Genomic DNA, 27,996 nt, shown 5'->3' on the forward strand with positions numbered 1-27,996 from the left:
GCAGGGCATCAGTGAATAACGCCCATGCTAGTTTGAGCCAGACAGACGCTCACAACTTCTACATCAGGACCAGCCGGTGGACGGATTTTTGGATACGCTGTTGAAACTATTTGTGAATACATTTGACTTCGGCTTTTATGGAGTGATCCCTTTTAAACAATCTCAACACTTTCAGAATATTTACTTACATTGCTCGGAACGTTCTATCAAGGTAAAAGACAATCATATTTCAAGTCTCAAAATGACTCCTCTTTTTGCTTTGTTCGTACTTTTCCTGAGGGCTGCGGAGCCCCGACATGTCGGCTCTGGTTACACGGCGCTGAGGACCCAGGACAGGGACGGGTTTGCACATGCACTAGCCACGGGGACCGGAGAGTCAGAATCTGAGATGAATCTGAATCAGATTGGAGGAGGATATGTCGAATCTCTGTCGCAGGAACCAGACGCAAACACAAAGAGAGTCCCCCGGGGCGCCAAGGATGGAAGCTCGAGAAAACGGGACCAGCAGTCTCCCCACAGCTACGGACACCCCAGACCGTATGACCCGGACGGCTACTTTACCACGCCCAAGAGTGCACACCTGGCCGGCAACAGCACCCCAGACAGAGATTCCAAGGGCTCGGTGCTGCTCCACAACCCACTCTATCCGGTAACTGACAGCTCCTACGGGGCTTACGCAGTGATGCTGCTGGCCCTCATCCTATTCGCCATGGGCATCGTCGGTAACCTCGCGCTCATGTGTATCGTTTGGCACAACTATTACCTAAAGAGCGCGTGGAACTGCATCCTTGCCAGCCTGGCGTTCTGGGACTTCCTCGTGCTCTTTTTCTGCTTGCCAGTGGTGGTCTTCAACGAGCTCACCAAGAGACGGTTGCTAGGGGACCTGTCATGTCGGATTGTGCCCTACATGGAGGTAAAAAGTTCACATTGAACGTCCACGTACGTGAGGACCTTTCGGCCGTGTGCATAAAGAGATGCAAGGAGATGCACCTGTTGCGTCATGCGCAAGTGTCCCGTTATTTCTGCATAGGATCTAGCTCTCCTCGTTGTCCCATTATTGAACAGTAGGGCTAGGCCAGTCATACACACAAGTTATCATAATTTTGTATAAATAAAAATGATTATGCCTACACATATAGGGACAGGTAGCTAAGGTATAAATAAAGAGTCTATGACGAGATACAAAGAACACCGATTGTAAAATGTCTGATCTTTTTAGTTATAGATATGGGTGAAAGGCTACTATTCACATATTTTTGAGTATGAAAACTCAGCCTGCCCCCAATGGGGCTTCTGCCATCAGGGCTGAAATAGTGCACTTGCAGGATTGATGGTGTTAGCCCAGCTCTGGCTGTTCCACTTGTCTGGGTATTTATATATTTCAAACACAAACTATACTTAATCACTATAATGTGTGTGTTTTTTATAGTTGCAATTACACTATGTGCACCACTGCCCGTGTATATAGCTGTCTTCAGACTGGTGCCAGACCCCTCTGTATTATGGTAGTTAGCCCATTGTTATGCTAACGAAGGCCTCACGTTAATAGTCTGGCGGGGTGTGCTTAACTAATTGAGGTTGTTAGGAACTCTATCAAGGAGGGGATCTGGGTCAGATAGACCACTCTAATGTTAATCTATATGCTATTTTTAACCAAGCTGAGTAGGACATTTGTATATTCCTGGGGATCTATTCAGGGTAGTAGTGCTTCCCCCAGTCTCAGAATCAGCATCATTCCCCCAGTCTCAGAACCTGCCAAATGAACATCTTGTATTGAAACCAGTGTCACTGCATCTGTCCCATTCACTCTCCCTCTCTCCTTTCCACTGTCTTCTTCTCTCCTTCTTTGCCCTCACCCCTCTCTCCCATCTTCACTTTGTCTTTCTGTTTCGCCTCCCTCTCTACATCTTTCCCCCCTCTTCTTCCTTATTTCTCCCTCTCTCATTCTCCTACCCCTCTCCCTCCAGGTGACCTCCCTGGGAGTAGCCACGTTCAGCCTGTGTGCGTTGACCATCGACCGGTTCCACGCAGCGACCAGCCCCCAGCCCCAGGCTCCGCGGGTGGAGCCCTGCCAGTCCATCCTGGCCAAGCTGTCTGTGGTCTGGATCGGCTCCATGGTCCTGGCTGCTCCAGAGCTGTTGCTGTGGCAGCTCACCCAAGAGGTCTCCGTCCAGCCAGGGGGCTTCGTGGTCGACCTGTGTGTCCGGAGGCCCTCCCTCAGCCTGCCTGAGTCGGTCTACTCCCTGGTGCTGACGTACCACGAGGCCCGCATGTGGTGGTACTTCGGCTGCTACTTCTGCCTGCCGCTCCTCTTCACCCTCGCCTGCCAGCTGGTGACGAGACACGTTGTCGCTGAAGAGGCACGGAAGAAACAGGGGACAACCACAGTAGTAGGAGGAAAAAGAGTACGTCCTTCCTCTTCCTCCACCTCCTCTTCATCATCATCCTATTCCGCTCCTAAGAAGCAGCAGCAGCTGAAGAGAGAGCGTAGGTTGAGTTCTACAGTCGTGGCGTTGGCCATCGTTTACGCCGTGTGTAACCTCCCCGAGAACGTGTGTAACATCGCCCTGGCCTACATCGCCAACCCCGTCTCCACGACGACCGAGGCCCTGCTGGCTCTGATTGGCCAGTTCCTGTTGTTCGTCCGTTGCTCGGCGACACCGGTGTTGTTCCTGTGTCTGTGTCGTTCCCTGGGCCAGGCCTTCATGGACTGTTGCTGTTGCTGCTGTGAGGAGTGTCTGCCAGACGGAGCATCTTCATCATCTACTTCCTCCACTACCGCCACAGCGGTCTCCTCCTCCCTCTCCTCCCCGTCATCACCCTCGCCGTCCAACACCAAGGAGGAGAAGCTGAAGATTGTGTCTGGGACTACACCAGCCATCTTCTACGACAAGGCCAAAGACAGCTCCTCTCTCATGGTCATCGGAACACCCTGCTGAGATCCTCTCCCTGACTAGCCTGGAGTCACCTCATTGGGGCACAAAGCGACCAAGCTACCCTTAGACCATCAGACCTTCAGCTCTCTTACCCCAACCTCTCTCAGCCCATGCTGGCTGTGCTGGGCATTGAACTGAATGAAGATAAAGGATCTCTATGATGCTGGGTCTTTAGAGAGTGACTTATTTTACCTTTATTTTACCAAGAAGACTATTGAGATTAAAGGTAGATTTAGCACTGTTGAGATCATCATGCACAGGGGGGCGACTTCCTGCTTAAAGCCAACTTTTTATGAGTTTAAGGTCATTGGTTTTGAGAGAATTGTGGTTATGACTACTTAATGAACTCTTGGCTAGGGCTTTGGTTGTCTTCAATCCCTCCCAGCCGTGAGATAAGTTATGAAGATAACTTAACCATTATGACACGAGACAACATATCAATTGTAGTGGTGCAGCTGAAAGCTAGGAGAGAGCTGAATCAACTGCCATGAATTTTCAAACTTTTTTTACTAGTTTCTATACTCTCTTTTAATAAGAAGAAGAACAACAAAGACGTTCAATTATCAAAAAAAGAAAACAATTATCTTAGCTGTGAATAATGGTCTGGATTCTTGGTGTATTTTCTAACTTCCTGTGTTTTTATTAGGGTAGATTAACAACAGAAAGAGCCATTGAGGGATCCTCTGACTGTGTCTGTGGGGTAAATGTTCCCTCTCTAACCCACCTCTAACCCCCTGCACCCCATCTCACAGTGATCTACAAGGGAAGGAATGTGGTAGAATGGTACCCGTCAAACACCAGTCATAACACCCACTACCACTGGTGACAGACTGTTTACACGTGGTGTAAATATTCATTGACCTTGTCATTAGCTAAGTAACTAACAACCACTACAGTGTAGTCTTCTAGGATCTCTCCAGAGCCATTGTGAATGTGACAGTGGGCGCAAATCAACGGTCTGGTGTGTTAAGAATTGTTCCAGTATTGTTTGTTGTGTAGCTCAGGGTTTTCTCATCATTTTGCCTGTCGAAACCATGCTGCAGAGCATCTTCTGCAGAGCTACTAAAATTGCTCAGGGCCCATATCCACCAATTATCTCAGAGTAGGAATGCTGTTCTAGGATCAGTTTTGCCTTTTGGATCAAACTTGAATATTATTATATGGACAGATCCTAGATCAGCACTCCTACTCTGAGATGCTTTGTGGATACGGGACCAGATTTTACACCACATCTATTCTACAGATAAACACTATTATTATTATTATTATTATTAAAAGCTATTCATGTAACAGCTTGTCCACACAATGGCTCTTGTGTCAATATGTTGATATACTGTAAGTCAAGATAGAACCTAACCAATCCATATAAAAAAAATGTGAATCTGTGTAGAGTACAATCTGACTGATATAATGCTGATATATATGTTGTGGTTTACTGTCATGTGACACAATACTGGATTTTCGACTTGCTCAGATTGCAGGACCCAATGAACAATATTTCAGTACATGTTTCAGTGTACATGTGTACAATCTGGAAAATTTTCACTCCTCAAAAAGAGATCAGTCAAATCATATGAATGTAGTAAAAAACGATAAATAAATCCATTGCTTTCCTTTGAATTGGTATATATTCTCTTGTATTGTGAATTTACTGTAATTATGTCTGATTTGAATCTAACATAGTTTATCTCAGGTAGTATTTAGTATCGGATGTTTTTTATGTTTTTTATTCAGTTGTACCCAATAAACAGTGAGACAGTGTCTGTGGCCTTGTTTTTACTGGCAGATAAATCATGGCTGAGGGAAAGCATGCATCTATCAGAGCATGAACAACAAGTCACTGTCAATTTAAAGAGACCACCACGTCTGCCCACACACACATCCACACACGGACGCATACACATACAAGTACACACACACATTCTCTCTCACAGACACATATACTCATCCGTCATCCCTCTCACACACACACACTAACAGCACAGGGGACCCTGAGGATTCTCCGGCTGGTCGCCCCTGTCCGGTGTGTTGCGTCTCGCCTCCCTGAGTTGAAATATTTGTCCTCCCACTTAGTTCTGCCTGGGCCTGAGAGAGGGGGGGACTCTCATAAGGAGAGCATTGTTCCTTAGCCCTCTCCCCAGCCCTAGTCCCCTCACTGCATATCAATGGCCAACCACCGGGGGAGTTGCCAAGCAACCGTCACATTCAAGTCCCCCTCGCAGTCACCAAACAGAACCAAGAGAGGGAGACGAGAAGAGAGGGGGAAGAATGAGGGAAAAGGGGGCACTAGGAAACCAAAACAACCCGCACTTTCCCAAACCCTTCAGTTCCCCTGTGGTTCCCGTGACGACGGATGAGGGGCCTTTTTTGGTCTGGTCTATCGTTTGTTCGGGCCAGACGTTCAGTTTTTTGCTGTAAGTGAAATTCTCTTCTGTCTACCAAGCCACCATTGAGTGTCTGAGGCTGCATAATGGGAAGGTTCATTAAAATGAGAGGCCTTATCGCTCTCTCAGACTGCTTACTTTTCTCATCAGACAACGTTTTCAAACCTGATCTGCATCTAAGATGAAGCGAGGTGAGGCTGAAGTAACTCTTGAAGTAGGCTAAGGTGCCAAAGCGCAGCAATGAAGGCCAGGAGAAGGAGGGCACAGTTGACACAACTTATTGAAACTGTGACCCACATAACGCAGCTGGAGTGTTTTGGTGACACACCAAGTGAACAGGTTCTAGCCAGTTAGGAACCAGCCTGGGTGAGAAACAGCTTGGGGAGCACTTAAGTGGACAACAATATGGAGAGGGTATCTCCTAGCTCTCCAATAGGTCAGAGTAGAGAATCCACCATAAAGCTTTCATCTAATCAGTGCTTCCACATTAGCAAGGGTACGAAAGAAGAGCATGGTTTCAGTGCAGACTTCTGAAATGGAATGGTCTAATGGGACAGGACAGGTGAAAGCAGTATGGTGGGGTGCCCACTGTGAATGTACTTTCACCTGTCCAGCTCTTTCTCGTCAGAGCAGATTAAGGAAAGGAGATGAGGAGAGGGAAACGGTTTAGACCATTGAGAGGCAGTCAGTGTTTAAAATGTGCCATCTGTGTTTAGAAACGCCACAGATCCCCACTGTATCGCAGTAAAGCTCCTTCTCAGCTGTGAAGGGAGAGCTTGTGACTGAGACAAGTTCAATGACACAAGCTGTCTATGAAATTAAAGAGGGATCTTTGTTGGGACACACAAGCAAGTCTTATTCATAGTTATATGCAGATGCATATGTCCATTCACTCAAAGTCCTAAACATATGCAAATGTGTTTTGGGAATTTATGTCCATTTATTCATTGACGGTGAGAGAGAAAGGATGAGAGATAGGAAAATAGAGAAGAGCGAGAGGGAGAAAAAGATGGAGTCAGAGGGAGTGTGTGTGTGTGTGTGTGCTCAGCCTCCCCTCATGTGTGTACTGACAGTGTTAAGGCCCTCTGTTTGTCTTGTTCCCTCTATGCTCAGCAGGCTCTGATCACACCACTATCTACACGTTGTCACGGCTACAGCCTAGCAGCCAGCTCGGGAACGCTGGAGAATGCAAACAGAACCGGTTCTGGGGGTCCAGAGCTCCGCATTCCCGGGGTTAGAACCCTGCAGAGAACCCTGGGCCCAGTTCCCAGAGGGGGCAGAGGTTCTGGACCTCTCAGTCTCCATGTGTCCCTTTTGTCAGCAGAACACAGAACCGGCCCAGTCCGCTCTGACACTGTCCTGTCATTGTCACGGCTGGGGGTGGAACCGGATCGGAGTCTGGACAGCGGGGGGGCATGTGAGTGACTGGCACCACAGGACACTTCCTCTGTGATGGTGTTTGGCTTTGGTTTTAAAGGAACATGGGAAACATAAATAAGCTCTGAAGACATCACTGACATCACCATTCTATCCCAGTTTAAACAGTGCTTTCACTGGCTCTATTTACCAGTTCACAGCTTTACATAGTCAGGCAGGCCTCGGAAAACCAACATCTATTGAGAGACAATCCAACAAGCAGGTCTTTTGAGATAAGACTGTCGTAGATTAAATGGTGAACGTTCTGTACAAGTGACTTGTTTTCTTTGCTAAATGCAAGGCATCAGCACCCAACTGTGTCGGACATTTGTAATCTGGTTGTCCCTTCATTCTCTTGCTCGTTTCCACTGCCAAACAGGCTGGACCCATCAACACTACTTAATGAGTTTCACTATTTCCTGAGTTATACTGAGTCTATTATGCATGTGAATGTGAGAGAGGGATAGAGAAAGATAGAGGGAGAGAGACAAAAAAAAAACAAGTTCAAGGATGAGAAGAGAAAGGTCCACCCATATTATTACTTTTCCCAAGCCGCTCTGATTCAGAGGGGTTGGGTTAAATGCGGAAGACAGATTTCGGTTGAATAGATTCAGTTGTACAACTGACTAGGTATCTCCTTTCCCTTCCCTCACCCCTTTCCATATGAAACCTGATCCTATACCGCCTCCTGTTGGATCTACTTGAGAATTACATATATTATGCAGTGAAAGAACTGTTCTCATCTGTGCAACACATCATGATCTGGACAAATAAAGAACTGTTCTCATCTGTGCAACACATCATGATCTGGACAAATAAAGAACTGTTCTCATCTGTGCAACACATCATGATCTGGACAAATAAAGAACTGTTTTCATCTGTGCAACACATAATGAGCTGGACAAATAAAGAACTGTTCTCATCTGTGCACAACAGAATGATCTGGACAAATAAAAGCAAGTTGAACTGTACTTACCATGGAAAATCCATTCCAACAAAGAAACTCCAGATTCATTTGTAGACGACCAATAGATCACCAATAGTTTCATTGTGTAGCAAACATATATAATAAATTACAGTCATACAATGAAACTCAAAACATTTTCTCCATAAATTGGGTTTACAGAGTGGGACATGTTTTATTTTATTCTTAATCTCAAGATAACAACAGCAACATATACAGAGTAGTCACTGACGGACAGAAAATGAAGATACATTAATTAAAGTCACACGTGTCCTCATGATGACAGAGACACCGGGACTTTATGTTTTGTCTGACCTTGTCGACCACATCAACTGATATCAAAAACTAGTTCAACGAAAAAATTGCAAAGATCAGACGTGATGTCGTTTTTTTGTACATTCACACTGTGGCTAACCATGTCTCTTGCCCTTGGGAGCACCACAAACAGCAGGTTGGATGTTTGATTCAAGAGTTTTGTAGATCACTCTCCTCCTTATGCTGGGATCATGGAGCAGAGATTGGTTTACTGTAGTTCACTGCAAAGAGGTTCATGAACCATGATGAAAATATTTAAATATGTGCCAATGTGAAATGATGTATTTAATATGTCAATGTGGCCTTATTGGTCATTTATTGGTCAGCTTGGTTTTATGTATATTATGTATTAATATGGCAGGTAGCCTAGCGGTTAAGAGCATTGGGCCAGTAGCTGAAATGTTGCTTGTTCGAATCCTCGAGCCGACTAGGTGAAAAACCGGACAACGTGCCCTAATTTCTCCTGTAAGTCACTCTGGATAAGACCGTCTGCTAAATGACTAAAATGTATTAACCCTCCCGTTGTCCTAGGGTCAAAATGACCGGCCACTGTGTTGAACCAACTTTATTTAATTGTTATATTTTTTGGATCATTTGTGAGGAGGAGGCAGTGATACTTTATTTAAAGTCAGCACCCAACTGTGTCCTAGGGTCATTTTGACCCTAGGACAACGGGAGGGTTAAGAGAGCGAGGGAACTAATAGTTTTGAGCTTCTCAACTGCAACTGTATTTCTGATGTACTAACAACTGAGAACGATGCACCATTGTATTTCCGATGTACTAACAACTGAGAACGATGCACCATTGTATTTCCGATGTACTAACAACTGAGAACGATGCACCATTGTATTTCCGATGTACTAACAACTGAGAATGATGCACCATTGTATTTCAGATGTACTAACAACTGAGAATGATGCACCATTGTATTTCAGATGTACTGACAACTGAGAACGATGCACCATTGTATTTCAGATGTACTAACTGAGAACGATGCACCATCCACTCATCCAAAATCACCCGTTCACTCACAGAAGACAGAGACACAGACAAACCACCACCCCCCACCTTAAGAATGACATACAGTGAGGGAAAAAAGTATTTGATCCCCTGCTGATTTTGTATGTTTGCCCACTGACAAAGACATGATCAGTCTATAATTTTAATGGTAGGTTTATTTGAACAGTGAGAGACAGAATAACAACAAAAAAATCCAGAAAAACGCATGTCAAAAATGTTATAAATTGATTTGCATTTTAATGAGGGAAATAAGTATTTGACCCCTCTGCAAAATATGACTTAGTACTTGGTGGCAAAACCCTTGTTGGCAATCACAAAGGTCAGACGTTTCTTGTAGTTGGCCACCAGGTTTGCACACATCTCAGGAGGGATTTTGTCCCACTTGTGGCAACTCGAACCTTCAGCTCCCTCCACAGATTTTCTATGGGATTAAGCTCTGGAGACTGGTTAGGCCACTCCAGGACCTTAATGTGCTTCTTCTTGAGCCACTCCTTTGTTGCCTTGGCTGTGTGTTTTGGGTCACTGTCATGCTGGAATACCCATCCATGACCCATTTTCAATGCCCTGGCTGAGGGAAGGAGGTTCTCACCCAAGATTTGACGATACATGGCCCCGTCCATCGTCCCTTTGATGCGGTGACGTTGTCCTGTCCCCTTAGCAGAAAAACACCCCCAAAGCATAATATTTCCACCTCCATGTTTGACAGTGGGGATGGTGTTCTTGGGGTCTTAGGCAGACGGGCCTGTATATGTGCTTTCTTGAGCAGGTGGACCTTGCGGGCGCTGCAGGATTTCAGTCCTTCACGGCGTAATGTGTTACCAATTGTTTTCTTGGTGACTATGGTCCCAGCTGCCTTGAGATCATTGACAAGATCCTCCCGTGTAGTTCTGGGCTGATTCCTCACCGTTCTCATGATCATTGCAACTCCACGAGGTGAGATCTTGCATGGAGCCCCAGGCCGAGGAAGATTGACAGTTATTTTGTGTTTCTTCCATTTGCGAATAATCGCACCAACTGTTGTCACCTTCTCACCAAGCTGCTTGGCGCTGGTCTTGTAGCCCATTCCAGCCTTGTGTAGGTCTACAATCTTGTCCCTGACATCCTTGGAGAGCTCTTTGGTCTTGGCCATGGTGGAGAGTTTGGAATCTGATTGATTGATTGCTTCTGTGGACAGGTGTCTTTTATACAGGTAACAAACTGAGATTAGGAGCACTCCCTTTAAGAGTGTGCTCCTAATCTCAGCTCGGTACCTGTATAAAGGACACCTGGGAGCCAGAAATCTTTCTGATTGAGAGGGGGTCAAATACTTATTTCCCTCATTAAAATGCAAATCAATTTATAACATTTTTGACATGCGTTTTTCTGGATTTTTTTGTTGTTATTCTGTCTCTCACAGTTCAAATAAACCTACAATTAAAATTATAGGCTGATCATTTCTTTGTCAGTGGGCAAACGTACAAAATCAGCAGGGGATCAAATACTTTTTTCCCTCACTTTCATACTTTATCATAATGAATTCATACCACTGCTACAATGATAACATCATGGCTATCATAACAGATTGTTATGGCTGCAGACAGCTGCTGTAAGAAAAGTGTGTGTAGTTTTGTATTAAAATAATTATCATATTCATCATTGGTTTAAAGTTACTATGTACAAGATCCCATCTGAAAGTATTAAAAACACTTAGTACATAGAGTTCTGTTTCTATGTACTGATTCCTATTAATCAGGATTGTGTATATTCTCCCAAAAATCTGGTGTATTATAAACATTAAACTGAAACAACAAAAAACAAAAACATAAAAAGAGAAAATAAAGGCTGAGATCATTCCAGCAGACAGTAATGATATGAGTTCTCTCTGTTTCACTGACTCTGAACCTGGTCCCAGATCTGTTTGTGCTTTTGCCAACGCCATGTTTCAATCTAAACATTGCATGACAATTCCATAAGGCATTGGCAATAGAGCAGAAACAGACTGGCACCCAGACTACTCTGAACCCACACACATAAAACCCAACGCAACCAGGCCTGTCCAGCGTAAGGCAAGAGACTCCTGTTTTCAGGCAGAGGAATTAAGACGAAGAGGTCCTTTACTGTCAATCAATAACACTGAAACACATCACTGTCAGTTACTGTAGCGGCAGGGTAGCATGGCATGTGCATTGTGGAACAAATTACACCTTTTACTTCACTTTAGAGACAAGACCATTTTTACTTTGTGTTAACAAGCCAATTCACTCATTGTACATTCTGTCAGGTACAAACGTCCAACTTAAAATAACAAATAGCAACCTTAAACAGTTATTAAGCCTATGGAGTGGTGTTAAAGTGAAGGATGGGACTACGGATACATCTCTGTACTCTGAAGGGACTTCCTCTGCTCAACTCATCTCCTTTACCTGAACTGATCTGAACAGACAGGATGTGTGAAAGCAATATGGTGGATGGATGCCTCTTTTCACCAGTCTAGTCCTTTCATATCTGTGTGAATGAAGGAAAGGAGAAAATGTGGGGAAGCAAAAGTAGACTACTAGTATGCACCCTATAGCTACATGGCACTAAACTAAAGGCTGAGCTGAAATCTCCAGATCCAACAGGGAGGAACTGTTAGTGGAGGCAATGGCTTGATTCATATTCAGGGAGTGAATCAGACAAAACCCGCTGGAAACAAAATATACCAGTTGGTTATCGTGTGCTTTACGTCATCTCTGTGCTTAAAAAAACATACGGATGATTTTAGTATTGAATTGTAGTATTGCATCTTTTTGGTGGTTATGTTCAAAGTTAAGACATCAAAAACTAAAGAAACCCTAACACTAAAAGACAAAATAAATATGGCCTTATAAACATGTTATATGAGATGGCAAATACTATAGCATTCATTAAAATTCATGGACATGTGTTTTAGTAAGTCAGACGGAAAAGCGTGTGAATGTCAATGCATGCTAATGTGAGGTGACATAGGAATAGCCAATTCAAATATTGTTAAATAACATTAGGAATAGCTAGCTAAAGTGGCTGAGAAACTCCCAAGGTTGCCAATGGTTACACTTTACTTGATCTCTCCAACTAATCAGTTGCCATAAGCAAACATGACTGTTTGACATAACTTCTGTCATTGTTATGACACTGTCACATAGGACTTTTAAAGGAGGGTTCAAGTAAAATGTTGCAATTATAGTTTAAACTGATATTGATGAGAATATCTACAACTCAAAGCAGGGTCCAAATCTACCCGAAATAACAAGATATCAATCTTATATTACATTGTTTTGCATTTGGAATTGGAACGGACTTTGACTGTGATGTGACATATGTTTGACAAGCAGCACTAAAGGTGAATATGTTTGTTTAAGACCATCACATTGTTATACTTATTGTCAAGGATATTGAACCTGTATGAAACTTTATTGATTTCTGTTGCATCAATATGGAACAATTTCCTGTGATGTCATATATATATATCGGTTTTGCTAACTTGTGATCTGACTTATGTATTAAACGTATGTATCCTTCATATTGAGGTGGTATGCATTTCCTTTCAGTTAGGTAAAACATGCAAGAGAAAGGAGAAATGACTGCGTTCAATAAATCTCAACAAATAATTGGTCAGAGCTGATCACCTGATCAGGTTAAGAGACAAAATGGCCACCATGTTGCTATGGGAACAGCTGTGAAGCTACAGGTTAGTAGACAGAATGAGTGAGCGTCTGTGTGAGTAGTTTGAACTTTGAATGACAGGCGAACATGATTCATTTGAGCAAGTGAAAATAGATTATCTCATTGACCAAAACCTCATCCAATCAGACCCACACTGTACAAGTATAATATATTAAAAAAACAAAATAAACAAATCTGCAACAGTCAATGAAAACAATAACTACTCAGCGGGTGACTGTCAAGAGTCAACTTGATCCAGTCTGAAGTACATGGTGTAAAAAATGCATACAAAATAATTCAAACAGTGCAAATCATAAGAACGGAATCAGGTAGGGTGGGGGGCTGTTTTTAAAGAGTAAAATGTAGGGATCTCAGATAGCTAAAAAGGAAGGAGAGCTGAGGATGAGAGAACAGCCCCTTCTCTTAGCCTCTATCCATTCCATATTCACAGATCTGAGAAGATTGGATATTTAGAAGCATTGTGGTGATGTCTCCATATACTGCCATATTGCTCGCACCTATCCAATCGTCTCAGATCTGTGAACACCAAGAGTGTAGGAGTGAAACGAAGGGACTAGAAATGGAACCAGGGTGATGAGAGAAGGGAGGAGCGGAGGAGGAGAGGAGAGAAGGAGGGGTACGGTTGGTCTTAGAGTAGTGGTCCTGGAGGGGAGAGGAAGGAGAGAGGGAGTCGTCCAGTAAGTTCAGCCCTCATGTAGTTGTCCTCCTGGTTCTGGAATGCTGGATCAGCCACTGTAGTGTGATATCTGCCAGAAGATACAAACACAATTGTTTTGCTTGTTTCAATTACTCCAAAGACACAAAAAGTATAAAGGTATAGTTATCAGGCCATTATTATGTATTTACATAACATTAAAAGGGAAATGGGGATTCCTAGTCATTTGTACAACTGAATGCATTTTACCAAAATGTGTCTTCCGTATTTAAGCCAACCCCTCTGAATAATTGAACCATTTGTTTTCTTACCGATGTTGTCTTTTTCCTTGCAGGAGATTGAGTAACAGCAGATCTCTCTGTCCTGGATGGCTGACAGGTTCCTGTGTGAGGGCAATGTTAAAGAGAGGAAAACTTAAATTACCCACACACATAGACAGACACAGACACATTGATACAAACAGACAGACACACACACACACACACAGACACACACACACATAGATACAAACAGACAGACAGACAGACACACACACACACACACACACACAGACACAGACACACAGACACACACACAGACACAGACACACACACACATAGATACAAACAGACAGACACACACACACACACACACACACACACACACATAGATACAAACAGACAGACACACACACACACAGACACAGACAGACACACAGACACACACACAGACAGACACACACACACATCATGATTTGCATCACCTACTAAACGGCAGAGCTCCCATACTCACATCCTTTCAATCAGCTCCTTCTCATCCAAGGCACCCAGAATATCTCTTTTGTTCCCCAAAACCAGTACCTGAAAGAGTCAACGGAAATGACATGAGTATTGCTGTCTTTGCCAATGCACCTGCTTTTCTCCTGCAAACCAAATTCCACATAACTATAGATTCCACAGGCTTTGTAGTACTGTTACTAGAGCTGTGTAGTTCACTTAGGGCTGTGTAGTTCACTTAGGGCTGTGTAGTTCACTTAGGGCTGTGCAGTTCACTTAGGGCTGTGCAGTTCACTTAGGGCTGTGTAGTTCATTTAGGGCTGTGCAGTTCACTTAGGGCTGTGCAGTTCACTTAGGGCTGTGTAGTTCACTTAGGGCTGTGTAGTTCACTTAGGGCTGTGAACTCCATTACCCAGGCTAACGCTGTAACACAGTAACTAGAGCTAATTCCAAATGACCGTTGGAAGCCAATATCTGCTAGAGTGGAGAAAGAAAGGCAGCTAATGAGAATTGATGTGAGTGGGGGAATGGCTAGCTAGTGTCAGAACAATGTTATCCATCTTCCCTCTCTCATTTAAAATGGCTGACAGCCACACTCCACATGGCTTTAAATAAACATGTCCTCACACTGGTCGGCAGCATGTGTGATAGCGTATGATGTGTGATGTGACTCCTGTCATCCATCCCTGTGTGTTAGGTCCCTACCATCATGTCTATGAGAGCAGTGATGTGTTTAAAGACTTAAAGATGACACGATACTAACGATACTCTGAAAATCATTTGCCATCCTGTCTGGATCTCACTGCACTGCCCAGGCCTGCTAATGGTCCTCCCTCCCAGTCAATACACGTCTGGAGCCAGACAGAGACACACACTCCCCTCCCTTTGTCCTTCCCCACCCTCCATGCCTCCCTCAATCCCTCCTGCAATGCTACGGCACTAGCCTTGGAGATGCTAGTAAATCTGCAATGCTCAACCACCACCCAATAGTTTTCTCTGTCCATTTGTCTCTCTCCCCTGTCTCTCTTAAACCTCTACTCTTTCTCTACCTCTCCTACCCCGCCCCTCTACTTCCTTACTCCTTCTCTACTTCTGTTTGTCTTACCATCAAACTTTCCCTCCCTTCTCTTCCTGACCCTTTTCTATTTGTCTTTCTCTCCCTTCCTCCTTCCCGCAATCCCTCCCTTTGGTTCGATAAATCAGGCTCACTCCTCTCTGGTCATCACTCAGACATTCATGTCTGGGCTGCAGAGAGGAGAGATGAGAAGAGAGGAAAGGAGTGGAGAGAGAGAGAGTGGAGAGGAGAGAAGTGGAGAGGAGTGGAGAGAGAGAGAGTGGAGAGGAGAGAAGTGGAGAGAAGTGGAGAGAGGGTGGAGAGGAGAGAAGTGGAGAGAGAGTGGAGAGGAGAGAGAGTGGAGCGAGAGCGGAAAGAGAGTGTGAGTGTGTGTTGTGACAGATGCCACACGCCAAGTCTACAGCTCAGGTCAAGGTGAGCCTCTGCTACCCAATGCCTACACTCATATTGACCTCTTCAGTAACATCAACACACCGATACCAACGTCATAGTTTTGTAAGAGGCTGTACTCACTGGGATTCCCTGTAGCTGAGGTTTGTCTAGGAGGTTGTGTAGTTCATTCTTTGAGGCCTCAATCTTCTCTGGGTCTGCAGCATCAACCATGTAACTGAGTGAGAGTGAGAGTGAGAGTGAGAGAGAGAGAGAGAGAGAGAGAGAGAGAGAGAGAGAGAGAGAGAGAGAGAGAGAGAGAGAGAGAGAGAGAGAGAGAGAGAGAGAGAGAGAGAGAGAGAGAGAGAGAGAGAGAGAGAGAGAGAGAGAGAGAGAGAGAGAGAGAGAGAGAGAGAGAGAGAGAGAGAGAGAGAGAGAGAGAGAGAGAGAGAGAGAATTACATATGACTGCATGAGCATGTGAAAGGTACAAAGGGCACATGGATCTTACTCTTAAATGGCTGATGGTGTGTGTGTGTGTGTGTGTGTGTGTGTGTGTGTGTGTGTGTACTCACACAATGGCACTGACTCCTCGGCAGTATCTCTCCCACATGCTCCGGAATCGAGGCTGACCCCCAATATCCCACAGCTGGAATACAATTGAATGTGAGCGTACAAACACACACATGGACTCACTCTCAGTCTCACTTAACCTAACATGTATACATACTATCAGCATGAATACCAAGTCCAGCTCATCACCAAAACATTGCTTGTGTACTCATCATCAGGTCTGATGCTCTGACCTTAATGGTGACATTGCCCTTGGTGATTTTCCTCATGTTGAAGCCCACTGTAGGAATCATGTCCTCACTGAACTGTCCTGACTGGAGGGCGAGAGAGAGGGGGGGGGGGGGGGGGGGGGGGGGAGAAAGAGAGAGGGGGGAGAAAGAGAAGACAGACAGAGAGAGAGACAGAGCGATAGTTAGACACGCAGTACTGTTCAGCAGAGTAACAAACAAACACAATCATAATAATGAGTCATTGATGATGATGCGTAATTCAGAAACATGACTACAAGTCACCTGATCCCAACAACCAGCAGCATTTTCATCACACTCACCAGGCTACGTCATAAGATACATCCTGGGAGGTGTGCATGAAGAATAGTAAATAGGGTTCCTGTACCGTACCCACTCAGGTCTCAATATATGGTGGATAGGACAATGTACTTTGTTTCTCAACTGAAAGCAAGGTGGTAGCATATTTCATAAAGCAGGATCAATTAGTTATCTAACCACCTTTGATACACTGAAGTAGGCCTAACTTTCTATATTATAATAAAGGGAAGCGAACATGATCAAATGAGGTAGTGATACCAATGACTGTCAATAGGTTTTTCTTTAAAAAGGGGCAATCTGCAGTTCAAGCAAGCAATAACAAAGCAGTCAATACGCCACTTATTTGGTAAACAGCTGAGGGATGGTGCTGAAGAAATGTAACCACTTTCAAATTCATAGACAGAGCAATGGATGCAAGGACTGGCCATGCATGAGATCAAAGTTATAGTTTTAAACATGTTTTGAGGCTCTACAGTTTACAAACAAGAGTAAAAAAAAGCGTACATTTGAATTGTGATGGGGTACGACAGTTGAACTAATCTTATGAGGCTTTCAGAAGTTATATTCATCAAGAATCCAGATTAATATTGAGTTGTTTCAGACTACCGTTATGAGAGTAAGCTGACTAGAGCTCACTGAAATAGCAGAAAGGTTCCACACTGAAACATTGGGTCAAATTCCTGGTAGGGGTATCATGCTAGGTGTTACTGTGTCAGACTGGATCACAGGGCTGTTGGGACATTTCGGAACAAGGTGAAGTTGATCCTAGACGCTGATCTTAGGTCAGTTTTGCATTTCCCCCAATTATGGTTAAAGAGGCAACCAGCAGTTGAAACAATAACAAAGAGACTCCCCGCCCCCTTCGATAAAAAGCTGAGGGATGGGGCTGGAGAAATGCAACCACTCTCAAATTCATAGACAGAGCTATGGATGCAAGGACTGACCAGCCATGATATCAAAATTATAGTTTTAACCATGTTTTGAGGCTATACAATGTTTGTTTACATTTACTTTGTTTACAAACATTGGAGTAAAACAAGCTTATATTTTGGGTTCTGATGGGGTAAGACAGTTGAACTAAGCTCATGAGGCATTTATAAGTTATATTCTTATAAGTCCAAAAATGGATGTAGCAACTGCAGATTGCCCCTTTTTAAGGTTAGGATTGGGGAAGGAAGGTGGATGCTTGATCTGTACCCAGGGGAAACTTCACCCCGGAGCTGACATTTCTGACTAGTCTGACTAGACAGTAAACAACTTTCAGGAAAAAATGCCACATTAGTTTAGGTGGAAATGATTAAATATATGAAATGGTAGTGTCATTTTAATCTCCAAGTCTAAATCAGTTTACAAATATAAAGCAAATAGTGAAAATATGATGAGGAAAATGCATTATGAAAGACTCCATTTGAGGCGCTTGTAGGTTAACTCAAGAAGAAAGCTTTAATCTTGTACTGTCGGAATGCTGCTACTGTAGTCTCTCTGACGACCTTTTCAAGTTGAGAGCATTACGTGCAGCCATTCCCTCTGCTTCCTATTAAATCAACAACTTGAAGAGCCTCCGCTGCGGTTGTCCTTGTGCCATCATTACAAAACAGCTTGTTCCACACCATCACCTGAAGCACTTTGTTTTTAAAGTCAGTTCTCTCGAAGTATACTAAGTAAAAGTAGGATACTGCTAGGGCACACAGCACGAGGCCATATCTCTACTTGACAGCAATATTACACTTTCACGCTATAGGGCCTGAGCCTGGTGTAATTTCCTTCCTCCTGGGCCGATGTGTAATTTCCTTCCTCCTGGGCCGATGTGTTGCCCTGATCCTACTGTAGAGGTGTTTCAGACAAGACTAATGCACCTGGAACTATATTTCAGCCAGACACACTGACACATTAATACCAAAGACCTGTTAAGCCAAGGGAATAAGTCTCTCACAGACTTTCAGAGGCAGGTAGGGGGTTCATACACTTATGTGTAGGCCTATCTGAACTGTGTGTAGCCCGTTTGTGTATTTACAATAAGAAATAGCCTGATGATCAATTGAGATCAATAATTGGGATCAACGGACGCAATGTGGTAAGCTTTATCTGTTGTGTATTTCCTAATACAAAAGATGCATATTTCCTAATGCAAAGATTGTGAGCTCAAAGTTCACATGGAATCAATCAAAACTGTGATTTTGACCTAAATCCCTAGATTAGGATGTAAACTTCCATAACAGTCCAAATGAAATGATAGCAAAACTACAGAAATCACTTTTTATTCAAAGGGCAAACATTCCTGGATATATAAAGTCCAAACAGGGAGCCTATGTAAAGGTCAACAGGATTTGCCTACAGCCAGCCTATTGTTTTGATCACAGAGTGACCCCATATCAACTTGGGAGGAAATAAGTGAGGCCTTTGTTACTCCTTCATAAACACTGAACAACATCGGACCTAAATATCGGCGAGGATCCCAGAGTATCTCAGAGGATCCCAGAGTATCTCAGAGGATCTCAGAGGATCTCAGTGGATGCCAGAGTATCCCAGGAGAACACTGTCGAGGGCCATTGTCCTCACAAGACCTCACAGCATTGTATCAACGTCACATGGAACTCATTGTTAAGTCAGATGCCATTTAAGCATAATGCATAACACCCCCTGTCTGGAGATTATGATATAATTGGGGCCCGGAGTTTTTCCTGACTGCATGACCTGACCAGAAAAGGAATAGGGCCATGAGGTTGTCCTGGTCAGGTCACATGGTAAGGAAAGACTCAGGGCCCTAGCTATAATAGATTGCGTTCAGCTCGGTTGGTCCCAGTCTGCTATATGGGGGGTATCACACCTCATCTATCCCATCTGATATGAAAACATATTTGTACATAAATCAAATTTGATTGGTCACGTACACATATTTAGCAGATGTTATCGCAGGTGCAGCGAAATACTTATTTTTCTAGCTCCAACAGTGCAGTAATACCTAAAAATACACACAAATCCCCAAAAATAAAAATAAAGGAATTAAGAAATTTCAGAACGCACAATGTCAGAGTCCGGAATAAATATTATTGTATACGATGGTGTGTATAGACATTATGAACAGTATATGAATAGAAAAGGTGTGTACAGCAGTAGATAAATAGGATGAGCCTAGACTAGAATACAGTATATACACAGTTGAAGTACGAAGTTTACATACAGTTTAGCCAAATACATTTAAACTCAGTTTTTCACAATTCCTGAAATGTAATCCTAGTAAAAATTCCCTGTCTTAGGTCAGTTAGGATCACCACTTTATTTGAAGAATGTGAAATGTCAGAATAATAGTAGACAGAATTATTTATTTCAGCTTTTATTTATTTCATCACATTCCCAGTGTGTCAGAAGTGTACATACACTCAATTAGAATTTGGTAGCATTGCCTTTAAATTGTTTAACTTGGGTCAAACCTTTTCGGGTAGCCTTCCACAAGCTTCCCACAATAAGTTGGGTGAATCTTGGGTCATTCCTCCTGACAGAGCTGGTGTAACTGAGTCAGGTTTGTAGGCCTCCTTGCTCGCACACACCTTTTCAGTTCTGCCCACACATTTTCTATAGGATTGAGGTCAGGGCTTTGTGATGGCCACTCCAATACCTTGACTTTGTTGTCCTTAAGCCATTTTGCCACAACTTTGGAAGTATGCTTGGGGTCATTGTCCATTTGGAAGACCCATTTGCGACCAAGCTTTAACTTCCTGACAGATGTCTTGAGATGTTGCTTCAATATATCCACATAATTTTCCTTCCTCATGATGCCATCTATTTTATGAAGTGCACCAGTCCCTCCTGCAGCAAAGCACCCCCACAACATGATGCTGCCACCCCCGTGCTTCATGGTTGGGATGGTGTTCTTTGGCTTGTAAGTACCCCCTTTTTCCTCCAAACATAACGATGGTCATTATGGCCAAACAGTTCTATTTTTGTTTCATCAGACCAGAGGACATTTTTCAAAAAAGTAAGATCTTTGTCCCCATGTGCAGTTGCAAACCGTAGTTTGGCTTTTTTATGGCAGTTTTGGAGCGGTGGCTTCTTCCTTGCTGAGCGGCCTTTCAGGTTATGTCAATATAGGAATTTCAGTTGAAGTCGGAAGATTACATACACCTTAGCCAAATACATTTAAACTCAGTTTTTCACAATCCCTGATATTTAATCCTAGTAAAAATTCCCAGTCTTAGGTCAGTTAGGATCACCACTTTATTTTAAGAATGTGAAATGTCAGAATAATAGTAGAGAGAATGATTTATTTCAGCTTTTATTTCTTACTGTGGATATAGATACTTTTGTACCTGTTTCCTCCAGCATCTTCACAAGGTCCTTTGCTGTTGTTCTGGGATTGATTTGCACTTTTCACACTAAAGTACGTTCATCTCTAGGAGACAGAACGCGTCTCCTTCCTGAGCGGTATGACAGCTGAACCAGACTTGTGCAGGTCTACAAATTTTTTTCTGAGGTCTTGGCTGATTTCTTTTGATTTTCCCATGATGTCAAGCAAAGAGGCACTGAGTTTGAAGGTAGGCCTTGAAATACATCCACATGTACACCTCCAATTGACTCAAATGATGTCAATTAGCCTATCAGAAGCTTCTAACGCCATGACATCATTTTCTGGAATTTTCCAAGCTGTTTAAAGGCACAGTCAACTTATTGTATGTAAACTTCTGACCCACTGGAATTGTGATACAGTGAATTAGAAGTGAAATAATCTGTCTGTAAACAATTGTTGGAAAAATTACTTGTGTCATGCACAAAGTAGATGTCCTAACCGACTTGCCAAAACTATAGTTTGTTAACAAGAAATTTGTGGAGTGGTTGAAAAACGTGTTTCAATGACTCCAACCTAAGTGTATGTAAACTTCCGACTTCAACTGTACATATGAAGTGGGTAAAACAGTATGTAAACATTATTAAAAAGTGACCAGTGTTCAATGACTATGTACTGTATATAAGGCAACAGTATCTAAAGGTGCAGGGTAGAGTACCGGGTGGTAGCCGGCTAGTAAAAGTGACTAAGTTCAGTGCAGGGTACTGGGCAGGGGCCAGCTAGTGGTGACAATTTAACAGTCTGATGGCCTGGAGATAGAAGCTGTTTTTCAATCTCTTCGGTCCCAGCTGTCTCCGCGTTCTAGATGGTAGTGGTGTGAACAGGCTGTGGCTCAGGTCCTTGATGATCTTCTTGGCCTTCCTGTGACACCGGGTGCTGTAGATGTCTTGGAGGGCAGGTTGTGTGCCCCCGGTACTGCGTTGTGCTGACAACACCACCTTCTGGAGAGCCCTGCGGTTGCGGACGGTGCAATTGCCGGACCAGGTGGTGATACAGCCCGACAGGATGCTCTCAATGGTACATCTGTAGAAGTTTGTGAGGGTCTCAGTGCTTTCTTCACCACACGGTCTGTGTGAATGGACCATTTTAGGTTGTCAATGATGTGCACGCGGAGGAACCGTAAGCGTTTCAGCCTCTCCACTGCGGCCCCGTCGATGTGGATGGGGGCGTGCTCTCTCTGCTGTCTCCCGAAGTCTACGATCAGCTCCTTTGTTTTGTTGACTTTGAGGGAGAGGTTATTTATTTTCCTGGCACCACTCTCCCAGGGCCCTCAACTCCTCCATGTAGGCTGTCTCGTCGTTGTTGGTAATCAGGCCTACCACTGTTGTGTTGTCTGTGAACTTGATGATTGAGTTGGAGACGTGATTGGCCACGCTTTCTTGGGTACAGGAACAATGGTGGACATCTTGAAGCAAGTGGGGAAAATATAGGGATAGGGAGATATAGTATATGTCCATAAACACTCCAGCTAGCTGGACTGCACATGCTCTGAGGACGCGGCTTGGGATGCTGTCTGGGTCGGCAGCCTTGCGAGGGATATCACGCTTAAATGTCTTACTCACGTCGGCCACGGAGAACGAGAGCTCACAATCCTTGTGAGCGGTGGTGGCCCGCGTCGGCGGCACTGTGTTTTCCTCGAAGTGGGCGAAGAAGGTGTTTAGCTTGTCCTGGAGCAAGGCGTCTGTGTCCACGACGTGGCTGGTTTTCCCTTTATAATCTGAGATTGTCTGGAGTCCATGCCACATACGTCTCGTGTCTGAGCTGTTGAATTGAGACTCCACTTTGTCCCTGTACTGACGTTTTGCCTGTTTGATTGCCTTACAGAGGGCATAGCTGGACTGTTTGTACTCGTCCATGTTCCCAGTCACCTTGCCGTGGTTAAATGTGGTGGTTCTCGCTTTAAGTTTTGCACGAATGGGGCCATCGATCCACGGTTTGGATAAATTCTAATCATCACAGTGGGCACAAAATATTCTATGCACTTCCTCATGAAGTGTATACATCAATGCTATTCTCGGAGGCAACCCGGAAAATATCCCAGTCCGCATGATCAAAACAATCTAGAAGCATAGATTCTTATTGGTCAGACCAACGATGAACAGTACTTTCACGGGTACTTCCTTTTTAATTACGTTTCTACCTATAGGAGGGGAGGAGCAGAATGGATATACAGTGAGGGAAAAAAGTTTTTGTTCCCCTGCTGATTTTGTACGTTTGCCCACTGACAAAGAAATGATCAGTCTATAATTTTAATGGTAGGTTTATTTGAACAGTGAGAAACAGAATAACAATAACAAAATCCAGAAAAACGCATGTCAAAAATGCTATGAATTGATTTGCATTTTAATGAGGGAAATAAGTATTTGACCCCTCTGCAAAACATGACTTAGTAATTGGTGGCAAAACCCTTGTTGGCAATCACAGAGGTCAGACGTTTCTTGTAGTTGGCCACCAGGTTTGCACACATCTCAGGAGGGATTTTGTCCCACTCCTCTTTGCAGATCTTCTCCAAGTCATTAAGGTTTCGAGGCTGACGTTTGGCAACTCGAACCTTCAGCTCCCTCCACAGATTTTATATGGGATTAAGGTCTGCAGACTGGCTAGGCCACTCCAGGACCTTAATGTGCTTCGTCTTGAGCCACTCCTTTGTTGCCTTGGCCGTGTGTTTTGGGTCATTGTCATGCTGGAATACCCACCCACGACCCATTTTCAATGCCCTGGCTGAGGGAAGGCGGTTCTCACCCAAGATTTGACGGTACATAGCCCCGTCCATCGTCCCTTTGATGCGGTGAAGTTGTCCTGTCCCCTTCGCAGAAAAACACTCCCAAAGCATAATGTTTCCACCTCCATGTTTGACGGTGGGGATGGTGTTCTTGGGGTCATAGGCAGCATTCCTCCTCCTCCAAACACGGCGAGTTGACTTGATGCTAAAGAGCTCCATTTTGGTCTCATCTGACCACAACACTTTCACCCAGTTCTCCTCTGAATCATTCAGATGTTCATTGGCAAACTTCAGACGGGCATGTATATGTGCTTTCTTGAGCAGGGGGACCTTGCGGGCGCTGCAGGATTTCAGTCCTTCACGGCGTAGTGTGTTACCAATTGTTTTCTTGGTGACTATGGTCCCAGCTGCCTTGAGATCATTGACAAGATTCTCCTGTGTAGTTCTGGGCTGATTCCTCACCGTTCTCATGATCATTGCAACTCCACAAGGTGAGATCTTGCATGGAGCCCCAGGCCGAGGGAGATTGACAGTTATTTTGTGTTTCTTCCATTTGCGAATAATCGCACCAACTGTTGTCACCTTCTCACCAAGCTGCATGGTGATGGTCTTGTAGCCCATTCCAGCCTTGTGTAGGTCTACAATCTTGTCACTGACATCCTTGGAGAGCTCTTTGGTCTTGGCCATGGTGGAGAGTTTGGAATCTGATTGATTGATTGCTTCTGTGGACAGGTGTCTTTTATACAGGTAACAAACTGAGATTAGGAGCACTCCCTTTAAGAGTGTGCTCCTAATCTCAGCTCATTACCTGTATAAAAGAGACCTGGGAGCCAGAAATATTTCTGATTGAGAGGGGGTCAAATACTTTTTCCCTCATTAAAATGCAAATCAATTTATAACATTTTTTACATGCGTTTTTCTGGATTTTGTTGTTGTTATTCTGTCTCTCACTGTTCAAATAAACCTACCATTAAAATTATAGACTGATCATTTCTTTGTCAGTGGGCAAACGTACAAAATCAGCAGGGGATCAAATACTTTTTTCCCCTCACTGTACATGGCCGTGACGATGACCAAAGAGAATTCTCTCTGGAGGTAATGCGGTCGGCATTTGATGGTGAGGTATTCCAGATTGGGAGAAGAAATAGACTTGAGTTCCTGTACGTTACCGCAATCACACCATGAGTAGTTAATCATGAAATATACACCTCCACCTTTCTTTTTCCCCAGAGAGTTCTTTCTTCCTGTCCACGCGATGTACAGAGAACCCAGCTGGCTGTATGGACAGGGACAGTATATCCGGAGAGAGCCATGATTCCGTGAAACAAAGTAAGTTACAAAGTATGTCCCTGATGTCTCTCCTGAAGGAGATCCTCACCCTGAGCTCATCTACTTTATTCTCCAGGGAATTAACATTAACGAGTAATATACTCAGCAGCAGTGGATGGTATGTACGCATCCTGAGTCAGACTAAAAGCCCACTCCATATTCCTCTTCTCCGTCAATGGCATCTTGGAGCAGCCCCTGGGATGAGTTGAATTCCTTCAGGGGTACAAACAAAGGATCCAATTCAGGAAAGTCTCATTTCTGGTTGAAATGCTGGTGAGTGACCGCCGATCTAATATAGAAAAGTTATTTTTTGGCTGTAGGTAATAATACAAGAAGATTCTGCGCAAATAATGTAAGAAATAACACCAACAAAAAAAAAATACTGCAAAGTTGGCTAGGAGCATGGCGACCATGTCTGTCGGTGCCATCTTGTTACATACACACATAGCCTATAGCCTAGCCTACAGATCTGTACTTGGATTTCTTAGCACGAGTGGGATCTTGCTTCAATGCTTTCACAACAACCTGGACATAGAAATGTAATGTCTAGAATATATGATTCCCTCTGCATTAAATGGAACAGAACGCCATTTCTGCTCTATACATTACATCTCTATCTGAAAGTGTCATCCCAAAAAGTTTGAAACTGCACCTTTAAAAATACACTTCCCCACTAAGTGATCATACTGCAGTCACCCATAACCTGTGCATACTGCTCAGAGCATGGCTGAGTTAGACTCTGGGCCTTCAGTTGTATAATAAAAGTTAAAGGACACTTAACTGCCGCTCACTGGGACTGATATGAGACGGACGAGACACCAAACTGCCAGATGGGAGGATCTGACAAACAAGGATGAGTCACTAGGTCACAGTCTTCCCAAGTCCCTGTCTAGCACTCAGTGGGGAGCCAGGGCCAGGGCCGAGCCAACAGCCTTCTGATTCTCACTCCTCCAACATGACAGCACAACCCCACTCACTGCCACCTGTGGCAGCTCAACAGATACACCATAAGGATCAGGAACTTGGGTATTGGACTGTCTGTGAAACCAGATGGATATGGTCCCGGACAGTGAGTTTGAGAGCCCTGAACTAAGTGGGCCTGGGGATGGGCACGGGGCTGGGGAATGGGCTGAGGATGGGGAAGGGGATGGGGCAGAAAATGGGGATGGTGATGGGGCTGGGGAATGGGCTGAGGCTGGGGATGGGCTGGACCTGTGAATGGGGCAGGGGAATGGGCTGAGGCTGGGGATGGGTAATTGACTGGGTTTGGCTGAGGCTGGGGATGGGCTCAGGTTGGGCAGGAGCAAAGGCAGGGTCTGGGGTTGGGCTGGGAGCAAGGGCAGGGTCTGAGTCAGGGCCTGGGGACGGGTAGCCTCGTAATTACCAGACTGATTACCGCATATCCGTGCTGCGAACATTCATGTAAGCTCGTGAGATCAGGCGGCTTGCGAGGCTAGGGGACGAAGATGGGGCTGGGGAATTGGGCTCAGCTGGAGCAGGTGGATGCAAGGAAGCGAGGTCCAGGTTTAATTGATGTGCTCTGTAAATGGGTGAATTTATACACAGATTACCTTCTTCTGCACAGCCTGGTTTTATGTGTGTTCGCAGAGGGAATACTCATCAGCACTGGTGAACAAACACACACACACATCTACAGTATTAACACAAATTCTAATAAAGATAGGCTAATCATTTCCTGTTCATACAAAAATACCTGTACAATGTACAAACCATTATACACCCATCAACATACCACACTGCAAGGATATCACTACAATCACACACTGCCTGGTGAGAGGATTGACACAGTTTTGCAATGGAGCAAGTGGAAGGGCTGTTGTTGTTGCCAAAGTAGTAGCAAATGAGGAATGGGCAAAACAATGAATACAGTCAGAGTAGTGGCCAATATTGAATGTACAGCCCAACTGTGACCTACTGCTTGTATGTCAGAGAGATACAATATTGTAGGGCCTAATGTAGCCTGCAGTGTGCAAAAGTACTACAACCAATGTAGGCCTATGCCTTGGTCATATCTGGTCCTAGTCTTGGCCTTTTCTAGTTCCTTGTCATACATGTAAGCAGTCTCAGCATCCTAATCCAATACCTTGGCTCGGACATTCCTGGGCGGATTTAGAGCCAAAATATCTTACACTGCACATAATTATCTAGGTTATGTGTAACATATGGTGTACAATGAAATAACAGTGCACCATTTCAAGGTTGTAATGCTCGTAGGTTGTAATGCAGTCTTAATAAATCATATAGGCCAATTAATATAGCATATCGTCCTATTCACAATTACATCTAGACATTATTCACACACATATAGCCTATTTGTTTCTAGCCAGGACGAAAAGGTCATGATTACGAATAATGCTGCGACACTGTAACAATTAACAGGAGGAGCGGTGTTTCAATCACGGGACCCGCTACTTTGTGCCACGGTCTATTCCCATCGTAATCGGTGCAGACACAGACAGAGCGAGTAAACGGAGAAATTACCGCTATTACGTTCACGAAGGTTGTCTTCCCCGAATACTGCAGACCGACCAGTGTCAACTCCATCTCCTCCTTCCAAAATAACTGTTTAAACCAGTCCAACAGCTTGTTAAAAAGGGCTATCATCTTGAGAGAGGAGCTAGGGTAGCAAAATATCAGCTGACTGGACGTCTTCACCGCGGCAGCGATCCAATAGAGGAATGCGAAGATGTAGCCCGTTTCAGTCCTCAGGAATCGCAATATAAAGGGCAGTGTTTTGATTTTACGCCTTACAGAATGTTAATTGTTTTTAAAGCCTCTTATTTTCTTGCGGTCCCTATTGCTTCGCTTCACGTCTTTCCCTTCCTAATCGGGTGGGGTTTTAGATCCATGCACAGCTGATCCGCGAAACAATGCGCGGAAAGGGGTGC

The 27,996-nt window shown here is 44.1% G+C and overlaps 2 protein-coding genes across 2 annotated transcripts; one reads left to right on the forward strand and one right to left on the reverse strand.

Annotated features, from left to right (window-relative positions):
• Nucleotides 1-241: 241 nt before the first annotated feature.
• Nucleotides 242-2,939, forward strand: LOC311137986 (G-protein coupled receptor 37-like 1; the record flags this gene model as incomplete). Its single annotated transcript, XM_084172631.1, has 2 exons — nt 242-913; nt 1,968-2,939. The coding sequence occupies 2 exons, from the start codon at nt 242-244 to the stop codon at nt 2,937-2,939; spliced, it is 1,644 nt and encodes a 547-aa protein (XP_084028757.1).
• An 8,296-nt stretch (nt 2,940-11,235) lies between these two features.
• On the reverse strand, nt 11,236-27,788 carry LOC311137855 (ADP-ribosylation factor-like protein 8A). Its single transcript, XM_084172462.1, has 7 exons — nt 27,590-27,788; nt 16,380-16,460; nt 16,149-16,222; nt 15,719-15,812; nt 14,147-14,214; nt 13,687-13,757; nt 11,236-13,466 (listed from the first exon to the last, which is right to left on the reverse strand). The coding sequence occupies exons 1-7, from the start codon at nt 27,710-27,712 to the stop codon at nt 13,411-13,413; spliced, it is 567 nt and encodes a 188-aa protein (XP_084028588.1). The 5' UTR covers nt 27,713-27,788; the 3' UTR covers nt 11,236-13,410.
• Nucleotides 27,789-27,996: the final 208 nt, after the last annotated feature.

This window comes from Coregonus lavaretus (genome assembly GCF_964263955.1).
Source record: "Coregonus lavaretus genome assembly, chromosome: 12".
NCBI classification, from domain to species: Eukaryota; Metazoa; Chordata; class Actinopteri; order Salmoniformes; family Salmonidae; genus Coregonus; species Coregonus lavaretus.